At 37.7% G+C, this 15,714-nt stretch overlaps 1 protein-coding gene across 1 annotated transcript; it reads right to left on the bottom strand.

Moving 5' to 3' along the window:
- Positions 1–273: 273 nt before the first annotated feature.
- LOC132096578 (carbonic anhydrase-related protein-like) lies at positions 274–10,209 on the bottom strand. The gene is made up of 9 exons (XM_059502022.1): positions 9,599–10,209; positions 8,554–8,745; positions 5,565–5,689; positions 4,894–4,989; positions 4,659–4,721; positions 4,509–4,557; positions 4,268–4,380; positions 2,491–2,661; positions 274–822 (listed from the first exon to the last, which is right to left on the bottom strand). Exons 1-8 carry the CDS (start codon positions 9,669–9,671, stop codon positions 2,527–2,529), a joined length of 846 nt encoding a protein of 281 aa, XP_059358005.1. The 5' UTR covers positions 9,672–10,209; the 3' UTR covers positions 274–822; positions 2,491–2,526.
- Between the last annotated feature and the right edge of the window lie 5,505 nt (positions 10,210–15,714).

The following is a 15,714-nucleotide window of genomic DNA, read 5'->3' as shown; positions in this document are numbered from 1 at the left end:
ATGAATCGTGTTTCTTTTTGTGGGACTACAAAAAAAAGTACAGCATTGCTAAAAAAGTTTTGTAAAGCAAGATAATGAAAGACCAATAGACTAGTTATCTATTAAACTGCTGTATGCCACCTGCTGAGCACTGAATCTGCAGATCTAAGCGATACAGCTATCTATCAAAATACATTTAAAACAAACAATATAACTATATGGTCCTTCATATTCTGTTCGTTCATCTGTTAAAGAAAAAAATTACACCCATGAATCCAGTCTTTGTAGCTTGAATCAGTTAATTCAACAGAATTAATTTATTTCAGTGCTAATATTTAAAAGCATTCAATGTACAGACATTTATATGACTTAACTGATTCTGATAATGTCAAATTATTTATCAGAATATCAGAAATAATCAAACAGTGTATGGAACTGGTCTGCCTACATTACATGTCAGTCTTGTGCTGTGTAGTATGATGTTCCTATAAAGCCACATTTATAGGACTACACACATGCAACATATTGTTGTTAAACTTCTTAATTGCAGTATTATAACAATATTCATCAAGTGTTAATATACTCTTTCACTTTTCCATACAAGCTTATCACCAGGCTTCTCTTCATACTCACTAGCTTCCATGCGTTTACATGAAATCCAGTATAATTGTGTTTTAAAATGAACAGTAAAAGCAGCATTTTGCACACATCAGGGCCATACTCAGGACGGTTAACTACAAAACAATGCCCAAGCAACTCTACAGGAAGTGATGAACTTTCAAACTTTCACTTTAGCCAGGACATTGTAGAGCCTTCATCTCTAGTTCTTCATCATTCTAATCTCTGAAAAAAAAAAAAATTAACTCTACATGCATACACACACACACATACACACACACACAGTTTTTTAAAAGGCTTTACCGTTACTTTCAGAATTCTACAGGACTGTTTAAATCGGAAGAGAATAAGGATCTGTGGATCCCTAATTCACATGTCAATCACACATTGCTGATTTGTGAGGCAGTCATGTGACCATTAGATATCTATTACACCTGAACAATATCTCACTGTGCATCCATCAGTTTGTCATGCATGTGTTCTCTGTTACTTAGCACAGAGGAAGTAGTGTGTTCATATGTGTGTGTGGGGGGGGGGGGGGGGGTGTATAGGAGAGAGGTGGGGAGAGAATTAAAAAATGTAAGAGCAATGGAAAATGGGTGTACGTGTCATTATATAAATACGTATGTGCGCCAAAAAAAAGAAAAACATGTAGCTGAAAACGGTCTTAACATGACTAATTTGCCTAGAGGAGAGTCAGAAGGTCTTTCAAATGCAATTAGTGAGGAGGCATATTATTGCCTAATCTGTTGACATCAGTTTTACTCGTTAGTACTGATTCAGCTAATTTACATCCTGATATTAGTCTCATTTATTGACAGTTCATGGTTTGAAGATGATTGCAACATACTTGACCTAGTTGGGTATTTTTCATATAAAATGTAGGAAGTGATAAATGATGTCTACTCCGTGTTTGAAGAGTTCGTTTATTGTGGTATTTACAGCTCATAGCTTGTATGAATCAATTTTATGATCCAAATCTGAGGTGAATAACATTATTTCATTTCAATTTCAAACAAACATGAAAACTGTTAATTTGTGCTGAAAGTGAGAAGAGTGCTGGAGTAGCTCTGCTCAACATTATTATAAGTAACTATATTAAAAGTAATTTAGTTTGCTGAAACTGTACGCATCCTCAGGCCATTTATATTGGAACAGATTAAGAGAAATTTAACATGACATAATTTGCTCACTAATGGATCCTCTGCAGTGAATGGGTGCCATCAGAACGAGAGTCTAAAACAGCTGATCAAAACAACAAAATAATCCACAAGTGATCCACACCACTCCAGTCCATCAATATTGTGAAGCAAAAAGCTGCATGTTTGTAATAAACAATAAAATTGCATTCTCCAGTCATCTCATCTGAATCAATAGAGGAATATGGGCAGATAAAGCACTGCTTATAAAGCAAGACAGTCCAGAACAGTGCAGGCAGACCCAGGTGTCCCCTTGAGAGCTCTAGAAATAGACAGATCTATACACAATTCTGCAGCTAGTCCTAGATCAGAAGGAAGTGGGTTACTCTATTTCTCTAACTCTTGCAGCACGCTATTGTATAGTGATGCTAATACTGCTAAGAGAACTTGGCCTATTTCCATTAAGCCACTGCACACTAAGCAGGAGCTTTTGTATAGTTATTGGTCACATGGAGATGAATCTTCAGTTTTGTTTAATTCTGGAAGTACTAACAGGTTTGCATTCTGAAAATCCAGGTGGGCTCTTGATTCAACCTAGACAATGAGACATTTAATCAGCTAATGTGAGGAGCCTAATCTAGCTCCTCCTTTACAAAGAGGAGCCGAAGCCATACATAAGCCATCGCATTATGCTCAAATGAGGGCGCTCCGCTTGAATAAACAAAGAACAGCATACAATCTCCTGACAAGTTACCCATGGCTGATTAAAATGGATCCTGCAGTGGGGGTTTTACTGGAAGGCTGCCCTGACCACCCTGTCACTCAGGGGCTGGGTGGGTCTGAAGTTGTCCCCCAGCATCCCGTCATTGCCTTCTGGAAGCTCTGCTCCTTTAATATGGGACCTGAGACGGCGAAACTCCTCAATCTGGGACAGAGAAAAGGGTTGAATGTTAGTTGAAAGAAGGCCAGTATTCACCTGTTTATTCACCCGGAATTAACAAAAAAACATAAAAAAAACAGTCATAAATTGCACAGGTATATTTGTAGCAATAGCCAACAATACATTGTATGGGTCAAAAAAATTTTTATATTATGCCAAAGTAAAATCATGTTCATGTTCCTTGAAGATATTTTGTAAATTTGTAAATATATCAAAACGTAATTTTTTTATATATACGTAATATGCATTGCTAAGAACGTCATTTTGACAACTTTAAAAGTGATTTTCTAATTATTATTTTTTTTGCAACCTCAGATTCCAGATTTTCAAATAGTTGTATCTCAGCCAAGTATTGTCTTATCCTAACATCATCAATGCATACATCAATGGAAAGCTTATTTATTCTGCTTTTATAAATCTCAATTTTTAAAAATTTACCCTTTTGATTGGTTTTTTGGACGTCAGGGTCACAAATATATTTATACGGTACATTATCCACGTTGAGCTGTACTGTGTAAAATAAACTTAATAAAATGTAAACTATATTATCGACCAGCTCTAATCTGATGAATGCAACTATAAGGCATAAACTTAAGAAGACATTATAAACATTAACATCTTGATTTTCTTTAAAGCTGCTTTGAAAAATGTGTATTGTGACAAGCGATATGCAACTCCATTCTTTTACTTTCTTATGGGAGTGTTGAATGTGGACCCTGGGTGTGAGCTTTTTTGCAAAAATGATAAAGCAAGAGTATCTTTTCCTCCTTTTCACCATTATTTCTCCCTTGTAACTTCTTTTTATAATATTCTGAAGAATTTGTTTGAAGCCATGACATAAGCAGGGTCAGATACCCTGTATAAGTACAAAACGGGGATAACATATCAGTGTTGCATGTTGACTTAATCTGAAATGGAAACAATTAATATCAAACATGTTATAGTCATCAAACACAGACAAGACCCTGACCTGCTTTCATGCTTGACCTCAAAATCAATATATGACTGGCGTTTACTTGAAAGTACCCCTGCTCTGCCAGTCATTGAGATCAAAGATAATGCAGTTCCAGACAAACAGCATATTGTTCTTTAACTTATGATGTATATCACTGTGGTAAACCCCACCCTGTTCAAGTCACGTCAAGTCGGTTTATGATTTCCCCTTTTACGTATTTATATAAATTAGTGTTCTAACAAATGAAGAGGCATTATGCACTAGTTTAAGTCTGGGGTCAGCAAGATTTTGATATTTGAAAGATATATTTTTACCCAGCAAGGATACATTGAACTGAATTGATGAAGTAAAAAGTGGCAGTAAAGACATAAATAATGTTACACTTAATGTACGCTTTGAGTAACCTACAAGTTTATATTGTTAAGAAAAAAACACTATCACAAATGACAGAACTGAAATACGGAACACATAAACACTCTCCAAGCACAGCTGCAATATGCTTAGAAAATCTACATAAACTTATCATTATGTTTGAATAGAGCAAAGATATCAATTTTCCTAGTCCAGATATTTAGCCACTATATTACATACATATTTGAGTAATAGTAATATTTAATTATAGCTGTGAGGTGTTACCTGCATCTGAGAGATGGTAAGGGGGTAACGGTAAAGAATCCAGGTGACGCTCTCACTACAGGGTGGTGTGGTTAAAGAGCCCTCATACACCCAGTAATCTCTTAAGAGAGGATCTAAGGAGGCAGACGAACCAATGGAGACAGTTAGATACACACAGATACACATAGGCCTATATCAAGATACTGTCAGCAAAGATCAAATATAAAAATGCAAATATCAGTATAACAGATTATGAATTTACCAGGCAGTAATGTGTTGGGGTTAAAACATGGAATTATTTTTGTCTTTCCCTGTATACACACACACACAAAAAGAAATTTTAGGTCACAAGTATATGAGTCGTATTTTTGGCTATAGTCTCTGGTGAGCCACTTATACTTATTCTGCTCACCTTATACTGCAGGTCCTGCAGGACGTCTGTGATGGCCTTCAGCCCAAGATGTTCCTTCCCAATCTGCATAGAACAAATTAGAGCACCATTGTCACACAATTCCAAGACACAAAAAAACAGCCTTTTTCCTGAAAGGTCTTCTACATTTACACCACTAATACCACGTTTATTTACACAACATTTTTGGGTAGTTTTGTATCTGGTATGATGGCCTCCATGTGGTGAAGTGTGATACCTGCACAAACAGGGCGATGATAAGAATGCCTTTTTTCTTGCCCATGGCTTCCTCCACGCCATTGAATAATGTAGAGTTCCAGTGGATTAGATGAAGCTGTGAGAGATATTTATTACTAATTGAGTGATTTGACCCTAACTCTGAAATTAACATATACTGCAAAGTATGCCAAATTATGAAGGTGAGGATGCCAATTCTGTTTTGTGTTAAAAGACTCGTTTGACTCGCAGTTTCGCTAACAGGTTGAAAAGTATGGTAACACGTTAAAAGTGTGTCCTTATCTTTCTCATTGTGTACAGAAGACCAGAAGTAGGAGAGCAGGTGCCAGGTGTTTTGAATAGATCACTTGATGATAAATCCCACTTTAGAGCATGTGGTATTGTTGTTTTTGGATTGAGCTCCCAGTTTATGGTTTTGTAGCTAAAAAGACTTCCTTCTTCATAAGTCAAATGGATACAGCAGCTGATGTGCTGGTGTTACTTGCATTGCTTCTGCAGAGTGAACACTGTGGCCTGTTGATATACGCCCCAAAATAAATATGTGCTGTTTATTTGTGTGGTGTGAAGCAGGCTTGTTTTAATCTGTCCTTTAAACATCAGAGAGTGTGAGTAAGTGAGAGAACCAACAAGAGAAGTTGATGATATGGCCAGAACTGGCGGAGTGACACTGACCTCCATAGGAAAAGCCTTGAAGTTGACAGTGTGTTCAGATCCCCTCTGGTTCTCTTTGCCCCAGTGGAACCGCACCTCGCTCAGTTCATACTCATGGTCACTAGGGAGCGGACCCCCAGTCACAACTGAATGGCATTACAAAGTTCACAGGAAAGAGAACAGGATGAAATGACAAAACAAGCTCACTGTACATATAGGTTTCTCACAGACAGCAGATGTATGTCATTTAAACTCTCTGTGACCAACAAAAGCAAAACATCTTGTGATGCCACTAATTGTCAGGATCCTGCCCTGACAGTCCTGTCCATCTTGTCTCTGTTCCATGTTTCTTTGTTTGTTTTGTGTCTAAGCACATGGTTCTGTCTTTGTTCGGTTCTGCCACGTGCTCCCCTTGTCCCACCTCCTTGTTACCCCTGGTCACGCCCCCTTGTTTAGCCCTTGTCTGCTTGATCGTTTTCACCTGATCCTCATGTGTACTGCTCTATATATCGGGTTCTCTTTCCTTGTGTCTCTGCTGGTTCGTTTTTGGTGTTTACCTGCTTCTTGGGCCAGAAGTTATCCTTTTGATCTTGCTCAAGTTGTTTTTGATCTCTTGTCTAGTTAGTCTATATCCTCGGTTCCTTTTTGGCCTTTTAGTTTTATCTAGTTCTTGTTTTTTAAATGTGCACATCCTAATCTAGTTTTTGTTTTTCTCTTTTTGATTTAGGGTTTCATTAACTCAGTTTGAGAGTGCAGTTCCTTTTTTGGATCCTGGCTTTTTGTTTTTAAACTGGTTTATTTCTTTGGATAGTTTTGGTTATTTTGCCTTTTGTTCACTCTTTGTTTTCTATTGTCTGTGTTTTGAGTCTAGTCTTGTTTTGTGTATTGTCCTGTCTTGCCCCCACTCAGATTTCCTGGCCACTGAACCCCACTGCCTGGAAGCAGCTCACCTCTCTCACGTGTCAAGTCTCGTGAGTCTCTACCTGGCGACTAGACTGGTGACATTTGAGTTTCACTTAAAGCTACGGGTTTCCTGTGTCTGCCTGGCCCTTCCTCTGGAGCTGCTTCCTCTGTGCTCAAGCCCGTGGTCATCTTGGACCGTCTCTGTGGTCATCCCTCCTGCCCGTATTGTCTGCCCTGCCCATCTGTTTGAACCGTTTCACTGCAAATTCCCCCAGCTGTTCCAGTCTATGTTTTGTTGATAAAATACCCTTGTCTGCTCATTCTGCATTTGGGTCCCATTTCTTACAGATCCCTGACCCTAATGAGATCTTGTTTAAAGAGATCGCTCAGCCCAAAATGAAAATTCTGTCATTATTTAATTGCCCTGATGTTCCAAATAATGGGCAACCATTAAATGGATAAATCACATCCAAGGCGGTTATAATGCCTGATATTTTTTAACTGCTACCTATCTCTCAAGTGGACCATTGACAATCCCAATTGAGATTGTAGATAGAGTGTCAATGGTCCATTTAAGAGATAGGTGGCGGTAATGCATTTATAAGTCTGCGATCTGCTGTAAAGCAAGAAGACCCATCACTCGCAGGCTGAAGAAGAGGCGAACATGCTCAGGACAGTTCAGACATTGCGGTGAAAATCAGAGGTAAAAACTATATAAATACTGTTCAGTTTCTAGCACAGATCGATGGTTTTGTATCTTTACACATCAATGTATCATCACAAGCCGCAGGGTTTAATTTGGTTTTGTTTGTGTATGTTTTATATTTCTCAAAGCCGTGATTCCACCCCACTTAGTGAGAATTGGTCTAAAGTGTTACCCAGTTCTTTTAGTTTTAGTTAAGTATAACCCTGCACCTGACCTCTGAACTATTATTATCTTTTGTAATCAAACGAAATTGTGTGAACAAAGTAAGATTTAAAGTGTCCCATTATACAATTTTTACGGTTCCTAATATTGTTTTGGGAGTCTAAAAGGTCAAAAAAATGCTTTTGTTTTCTCAAAATATGCATTTAATATCACCTCATTTTCCAGAGATTCTCAAATGATTCGTTTAAAGCAGTTCAAAGATCCAGTCTCTCTAAACCCCTCCTTTCCATAAACCTGCTCTGATTGGTCAGATGGCTTAGTCTGTTGTGATTGGTCTACGGCGTACAGCGCGTGTCGGAAACGATCTGCCCATTTCAATTTTGAACGCTTTATAAAAAATATAAACATCTATTATATATCATACTTACAGGTTGTGATTCATTGGAGTAGAGGGTCCAAATAAGTAGGATACTGAATTAGAACATAGGCACGGATTATGGAAATGTGTTGCCCCGTGACGTGTAGCCTGTGACGATTCGAATTTCTAACGACTCGTTTCACCTGTTCAGAGTCGATTCTTTATTTTGGGAGACAATAACTTAATTTATCGTGCACTTTCGGCTTTTCAACTTTGCAGATTGTTTACATTCACATACAGCTACTTTACACACTGCATGAAATGGCACAATAAGGGCACTTTAAGATGTTTTACACTCTAAAAAATGCAGAGGATGCAAAAAGCCCGCACTCTGCCTAACTCAGTGGCTGGGCTGAAGTAGCCCCACATAGGGTTGTTTCATGGGTTTGAGTGTAGTTTCAGCTGTTAGTGAGATTGACCCAGCCACTAACCCAATGCCTGTGTAAAACAAAAACTACCCATCACTGGAAAAAAATCAACCCAACATATGACCAAACATGTTCAACCCAGCGGTTGGGTTAAAAAAATAAGTGTAGCAATAATCCACTAATTTACTCATATTTACAATCCACATTTACTATCTTTCTAATGCTAGAATGCAATCTGCTCTAAAGTTACATGGAGTTCTTTTTAGGTGCTTTTATGGTACTTTTTTGTTGTTTTCTGTCCTTTTGGGAACTTTAGTCAAGAGTAGTTAAAAAAAAAAACTATTTTGGTATTCAAATGAAAAAAAGTATAATTTTGAATGACGTTGGTAAACAAGGCAGAAAGAGGAGAAAATAATGTTTATCATTTTTTTGTGAACGTTCAGCATGTTATACCTGATTTGGACTTGAGCATGATCCTCACAGTATGACCGTCGTTGATGACTTCACAGTCCCTGCAAACGACATAGTTGGGGTTAAGCCCCACCTCCAGGAGCCACGGGTCATAGCGGGCCTCCCTAGAGTTAAGGTTTATGGGGGACTGGTACTCTCCATTTGCCTCAGGAAACAGAAGGCCCCATTCAACACCTGAATTCATGCACAAAAGACAAAAACAATGACTCAATCAACCTTTAAATGGTGATAACATTTTATTCTAATGCAGTTATCAAAGCATTCTTATCTTGCGGTCCTTGTTCATGAACCACGAGCCTGCTGCTAAACCTTGAAACTTTTGCAACAATCAAACTTTTGCATCATGATACTTTGTGTCAATTCACACATAAAATATTAGATAATAAATAGTGGTCCATTTTTTTTGTCCCAATGCTGAAACTTAATAAAGTCAACCAGAGCTCCAGTGCCTCAAAGTCATTACTGAGGAGTCCAACAGGAATAGCAGACACAGGGGGATAGGATGTGCTCATTTTTCCCCTCTGCTGCTTTTCATCTCACCTATATGTCTATATGTATTACTCGTTTTTTCTTTTCTTTGACTATTCACTGCATGTGTTTGATCTATAATCCCACAAGTAAAGAATACATATTATATACAGATGAACACTGTTAGAAGTAATAGAAATAAAGCTAGGAAAAAAGACTCTCTTCACAAAAAGAACAATCTTGGTCTAAATAATTTTTTTTTAACATAATAAACATGCATTATGCAGTTATTTTTTATTTTTATTTATGCACGTTACAAGTTAAAAATACAGAGTGCATATTCAAAAAAAGTTCTGAAGCCGTCAGCATTGTGTGTGGTCACAGATCACAGTTGTCTAATTTTGTCTTTGTATTTAAAGAATCTGTAGTATATTTATGTATTTCAGGCGAACTGAGACGGGGTTGTTTTCAAAGTAAGTCCTGATCATGGGTGTGACAATAAAGTTTCATGTTTCACAAAGAGGAGAATTAGCCAATGATTCTCTTATTGAATCCTTACCTTCTTCATAGCCCCAGTCCAGCTCATCTTTGCCAGGGTAGTTATCGGTCTCCTCAATAACATTATCTGCCATGCCAACTGAATTTTCTTTTCTACAGCTTTCAGAACAACTTTCGTTCTGTCCTGAGCAGATGCCAAAAACTATTTCTTACTGAGCCTGTTTTCAGAGTGAAGTCTTCCTCGTGGTTATGTTCAATTCCCACCCATAAAACATGAAGAAAGTGGTTTATAACAATACAAGTGAAAGTGACTGAACTCAATAGCTTCAAAGACTCAATGTCCACGCTGAGACTGCAGCCAAAGGAAACCGGTCGTCATTCCATTGAAAATGATGAGTTTTCTTCTCCTATGATGAGTTTCCTTCTCCTTTGCTCTTCTAGGAAAGTTATCCTCTCTGTACCAAACAAAAGTAAGTTCACAAACTCACTCTCTTAGCTACCACAGCCCACACGGTTCCCCCACAAGCCATCTGATTGGTTGCGTGCAGTGACTCTTAAGCCTCTGATGTTGCACCATAGAAACAGCTCAGCAGTCTGGCCTGGTTTACAGTCAGGCCACAGAAGCACAGTGCACATTGGCAGCAATGCAGGAGTGATGTTGCTCTTGGAGAGTTCTTCTCACAATGGAGGAAATAGGTGTGGTTAAAAACACCCACCAGCGGGAGGGTGAAGAAGGAGAGACTGAAGAAGGTTTGATATTGTTTGCTTTGCACATTACTAATGGTGATTTCAAGGTAAGGATGAGAAGGGCTTGTTCTTTCCTGTCCACAAGTGAAACAACTTTCCAGAGACAGCTCTACCAACTTTAATCAGAAGTTTGCAGGAGACCATGTTGTTTGTCAGCACCGTCAAATTTTATCTTGGTTCTACAATGCTAATTGTTATTTTATCAGCTGGCCAAAAGTAGCTCATGCTATCAAGAACTGTTTGAACTTCCACTAAATGGATTTATGAAAGTCTCCTGAATGCACTGATTGACCCAAATAAAAATTGAAACAACTGGAGGAGGTGAACACCATGGTGCATTGCCTTTTTATTCTATACTAAGTAACTACTATGACCCTAATTTTCTAAAATTAGGCAGCACGTTACACAAAAGTGCAATCACTACCTAATTAATTATAAGTAGGTCGTTTAACTCCCCAAAGCTCAGGGACTAGAACAGGGATGTCATGTGACCTTGGCGTCCTCTATATTAAATTTACGTTTTTGATATAAGATATATTGGGAAATCTGGATAAGCAGTCATCAAAACGAGCATTTTGTCAGGAAGGTGTGTCTGGTAAAGTGTTCAGCAAGATTGAGGGATTTTAATTAATTTGAATTCTTTGAATAATTATTACACTGAACAATATACAGGTCCTTCTAAAAAAAATTAGCATATTGTGATAAAGTTCATTATTTTCCATAATGTAATGATAAAAATTCAACTTTCATATATTTTAGATTCATTGCACACCAACTGAAATATTTCAGGTCTTTTATTGTTTTAATACTGATGATTTTGGCATACAGCTCATAAAAACCCAAAATTCCTATCTCAAAAAATTAGCAAATCATGAAAAGGTTCTCTAAACAAGCTATTAACCTAATCATCTGAATCAACTAATTAACTCTAAACACCTGCAAAAGATTCCTGAGGCTTTTAAAAACTCCCAGTCTGGTTCATTACTCAAAACCGCAATCATGGGTAAGACTGCTGACCAGAAGGCCATCATTGATACCCTCAAGCAAGAGGGTAAGACACAGAAAGAAATTTCTGAACGAACAGGCTGTTCCCAGAGTGCTGTATCAAGGCACCTCAGTGGGAAGTCTGTGGGAAGGAAAAAGTGTGGCAAAAAACGCTGCACAACGAGAAGAGGTGACCGGACCCTGAGGAAGATTGTGGAGAAGGACCGATTCCAGACCTTGGGGGACCTGAGGAAGCAGTCTGGAGTAGAAACATCCAGAGCCACCGTGCACAGGCGTGTACAGGAAATGGGCTACAGGTGCCGCATTCCCCAAGGTCAAGCCACTTTTGAACCAGAAACAGTGGCAGAAGCGCCTGACCTGGGCTACAGAGAAGCAGCACTGGACTTTTGGGCAAATTTTGCATGTCATTCGGAAATCAAGGTGCCGAGTCTGGAGGAAGACTGGGGAGAAGGAAATGCCAAAATACCTGAAGTCCAGTGTCAAGTATCCACAGTCAGTGATGGTCTGGGGGGCCATGTCAGCTGCTGGTGTTGGTCCACTGTGTTTTATCAAGGGCAGGGTCAATGCAGCTAGCTATCAGGAGATTTTGGAGCACTTCATGCTTCCATCTGCTGAAAAGCTTTATGGAGATGAAGATTTCATTTTTCAGCACGACCTGGCACCTGCTCACAGTGCCAAAACCACTGGTAAATGGTTTACTGACCATGGTATTACTGTGCTCAATTGGCCTGCCAACTCTCCTGACCTGAACCCCATAGAGAATCTGTGGGATACTGTGAAGAGAAAGTTGAGAGACGCAAGACCCAACCCTCTGGATGAGCTTAAGGCCGCTATTGAAGCATCCTGGGCCTCCATAACACCTCAGCAGTGCCACAGGCTGATTGCCTCCATGCCACGCCGCACTGAAGCAGTCATTTCTGCAAAAGGATTCCCGACCAAGTATTGAGTGCATAACTGAACATAATTATTTGAAGGTTGACTTTTTTTTTGTATTAAAAACACTTTTCTTTTATTGGTCGGATGAAATATGCTAATTTTTTGAGACAGACATTTTGGGTTTTTAGCAGAGCTGTCTGCCAAAATCATCAGTATTAAAACAATAAAAGACCTGAAATATTTCAGTTGGTGTGCAATGAATCTAAAATATATGAAAGTTTATTTTTTATCATTACATTATGGAAAATAATGAACTTTATCACAATATGCTAATTTTTTGAGAAGGACCTGTAGTTCTTGTTTGAGCGCAGGTTCATCAGATTACAGGACTGTCCTCTAGTGGACATTACAAGACGTGACAGTCTGAACACGAGTGGTTTGGTACAGAACTATGATCAACCGAATAATGTGTTCATTTCTGACTCATCTTTGACGTTGCTTATTAAACGAGTGGAGGCAAACAAATCTACCAAAAAAAAAATCTTGTCTGACTCTTGACTGAGAATAATGTGCACAGATTAAGCCTTGTTAACAAGCAAAAACAGTATAAGACATAGGAAGCATTTCAGCTCATATTTTGGACAGAATTGATAGTTTAAAGTTAAAACTCCTTGATGGATTTGTTTCTTATAAACACAGTGCTTTTCACTTCACAAAATGTTCATTGATGGACTGTTATGCGAGTGGATTACTTGTGAAATATTGTGACGTTTTTATCAGCTGTTTGGACTCTCATTCAGATGGCACCCATTCACTCCAAAGGATTCAGTGGTGACCAAGTGATGTTATTCAAAATTTCTCCAGGTCTTTTCTGATAAAGAAAACTCATCTATATATAAGATGGCCTGGGGTAATTAAAATGTAAATAAATATTAAATTTTTGGGTGAACTATACCTATTCTTCCAAGTCTAAATATGAAGACATGGTACTTAAGTCTATTAAAACATTTCCAGGGGAAGTTCATTAAAGGTCATATCTTAATAGTTCATCAGTATCTAAGGTCAAGGTATTTCTCTCATCTCTGATACCTTAACCATCATTAGCATAAAGCTCACAACATGGTGCATCCACTCATTAGATAATTACATACATACAGTGCATTACAAATCTTGCATTGTCCTAATAAATTAATTTAAATTGAGATTGGTAACAGGAGGTTTATAGACATTCCCTTCCCCTTCACGCGTGAAATGGTTTTGAGTCCTGAACCATCCAGCTCTACACCATCAGTGTGGCCCAGAGCAAGGCACTTAATGCCAAATAGCACCATTGGCACTGGAGTATGGTTAACCATTCACTTTGACTGCTGTGTCAGTCTGAACAAGAACAACCATGCTTTCCAGTTTGATGGATAGGATAATGCTTACATATAAATTTATTCTTGAAACTGTGTGTACAATCAAGAAAAGAAATACTATAACTTCACCGCTGGAAATGAGGATTGCTAAAATAATTCACATTTATCTAAACGAAAATTATAGTTTAATCTACAACATGACAATATTATACAGTGATCATGCTGGTATTTATTGGTTCATTAAAGTTTCATGGGATGATATCATGTGTATACCTTTTACACTTTCTCGGGTATGTATTATTCAATTGAAGTGTACTTTATTACAAGTCCAGATAGTCCAAATAGTATAGCATCTTCTCATTTTCTGTTTATTCACCATCATACCTATTTATATTTTATATGTAGGCCTATTCTACAATTTACATATGCTTTTCAATATTACAAGACTAAAAATGTAAGGCTGGGGACATGTCCCCAAAATAACCACATGATATAAAATATGTGCAAATTTCTACCTTTAGGGATACAACAGCTTGTCATTGTGGCAGTACCCTTGAAGAGACAACTTTGTACCTTATCTACCCCTAAAAGATGCATAGAGGGATATGTAACCTTCTAGTTCACAGTTCATCCAAAAATGAAAATTCTGTCATAATTTACTCACCCTGAAACAGTTAATGGTAGCCATCTGATTGGTTAATTCCATTTAACTTCTATTTAAATAAACAAAAACAAAAAAAGAAAATACTTCCAAACAATTACAAATAACCTTAATCGGGAGCATTATGTAGGTCGGGACCAGGTTTTTTCAGTAAACCCAGAGTTTCTTTTGGTGTGCTCCCCGTTTTTAAATCGTAAGCAATGTTTAAATACCTCATTCATTCATGGAGCAAAATAAATAAATAAATTCTTAGTGAGTATTTTTGTCTTATCTGACTAAATATCTAAAAATTCAAGAAAAGTCAAGATGCATTTGAGGGTGTGAAATCTTTTATTTGTCCTTTTGTTTTCTTGATTACGTTCTTAAGTTTGATTAATACTTGTACAGCACTTTGCCTTCACCACCTGTTGAACACCTTATGAAAAATACTGTAAGGTATTTAGTCTTGCATTTAATTGCATTCTAAGTCCATTTGACATAAAAAAAAAGACCTTTGAGTCCCTAGATGACATTGCATTAAAAAAACATTATCCTGTGGTGTTAAACATATCAACACTTCAGAAAACCGCTGTCATTTAACACAGTCTACCGCTGCATTACGAAATGAGTATATTGGGAGTGTACAGAGACATATACTGCAATCAAGATGACAACTTTTATGGGAAGTCCATGGTTATTATATCAAGACATTGCAAAGTCTATTTCTGCTTGTGTTACAACAGTGTGTTTTTATTGACACCTGTGGAGATCTGTCTCCTATTGAAAATGTATGACCCATCATGAAAAGAAGAATCAGACAGTAATGCCTATGGACTGATGAGCAGCTCAAGTCTTGTATCAAGCAAGATTGGACAAATATTTTGCATGCAAATCTAGTTAGTATCAGTTAGTACCAGCTTAATTTTCAGATTGTAATTAAAAGGACAGTTGATGTGACACAGTGAAACATGCCTCTCTCCCAACTATTTTTGGAGTGTGTTGCAGCCAATATTTACAAAATACAATTAGGTCTGTTAGGACAATTAGGTTGTATCTTATTTTGTGTACAGCAGAAGAAAGAAATTCATACAGGTTTGGAACAACTTAAGGGTGAGTAAATTATGACAGTTTTCATTTTTGGGTGGACTGTGCCTTTTAAACCATGATAAAACAGAAAATATATTTTGCTCTGTATTGTGATGTACATCTGAGAGTAACAGATTATTGAAAAAAATGTATAGTGGTGACTTCTATGCATCAGTTGTTGACTGGATTTTGAGATGTGGGCATTGCAAATGTGGAGGCAGGTGAATGGCACCGGGGGAACCTTTTCTAAATTCCTAGAGCTGAAATACTTTTGGTGTGTTAGAAACCACAGGAACTAGGAAGAGATTTAGTTCTAGGAACTCTGTTTAAGGGAACTAAATCAGGTCATAATTCAGAGTAGGGACTAAAACAGTTCTATAACTACTACCAGTGATGTAAGTTTACGTATTTTTCATTTCACGCCTACTTAACTATAATATACTACTACTAACTACTATAAATTCT

This window comes from Carassius carassius, chromosome 20, assembly GCF_963082965.1.
Source record: "Carassius carassius chromosome 20, fCarCar2.1, whole genome shotgun sequence".
Classification (NCBI taxonomy): Eukaryota; Metazoa; Chordata; class Actinopteri; order Cypriniformes; family Cyprinidae; genus Carassius; species Carassius carassius.
This window is presented reverse-complemented; position numbering and strand designations above follow the sequence as displayed.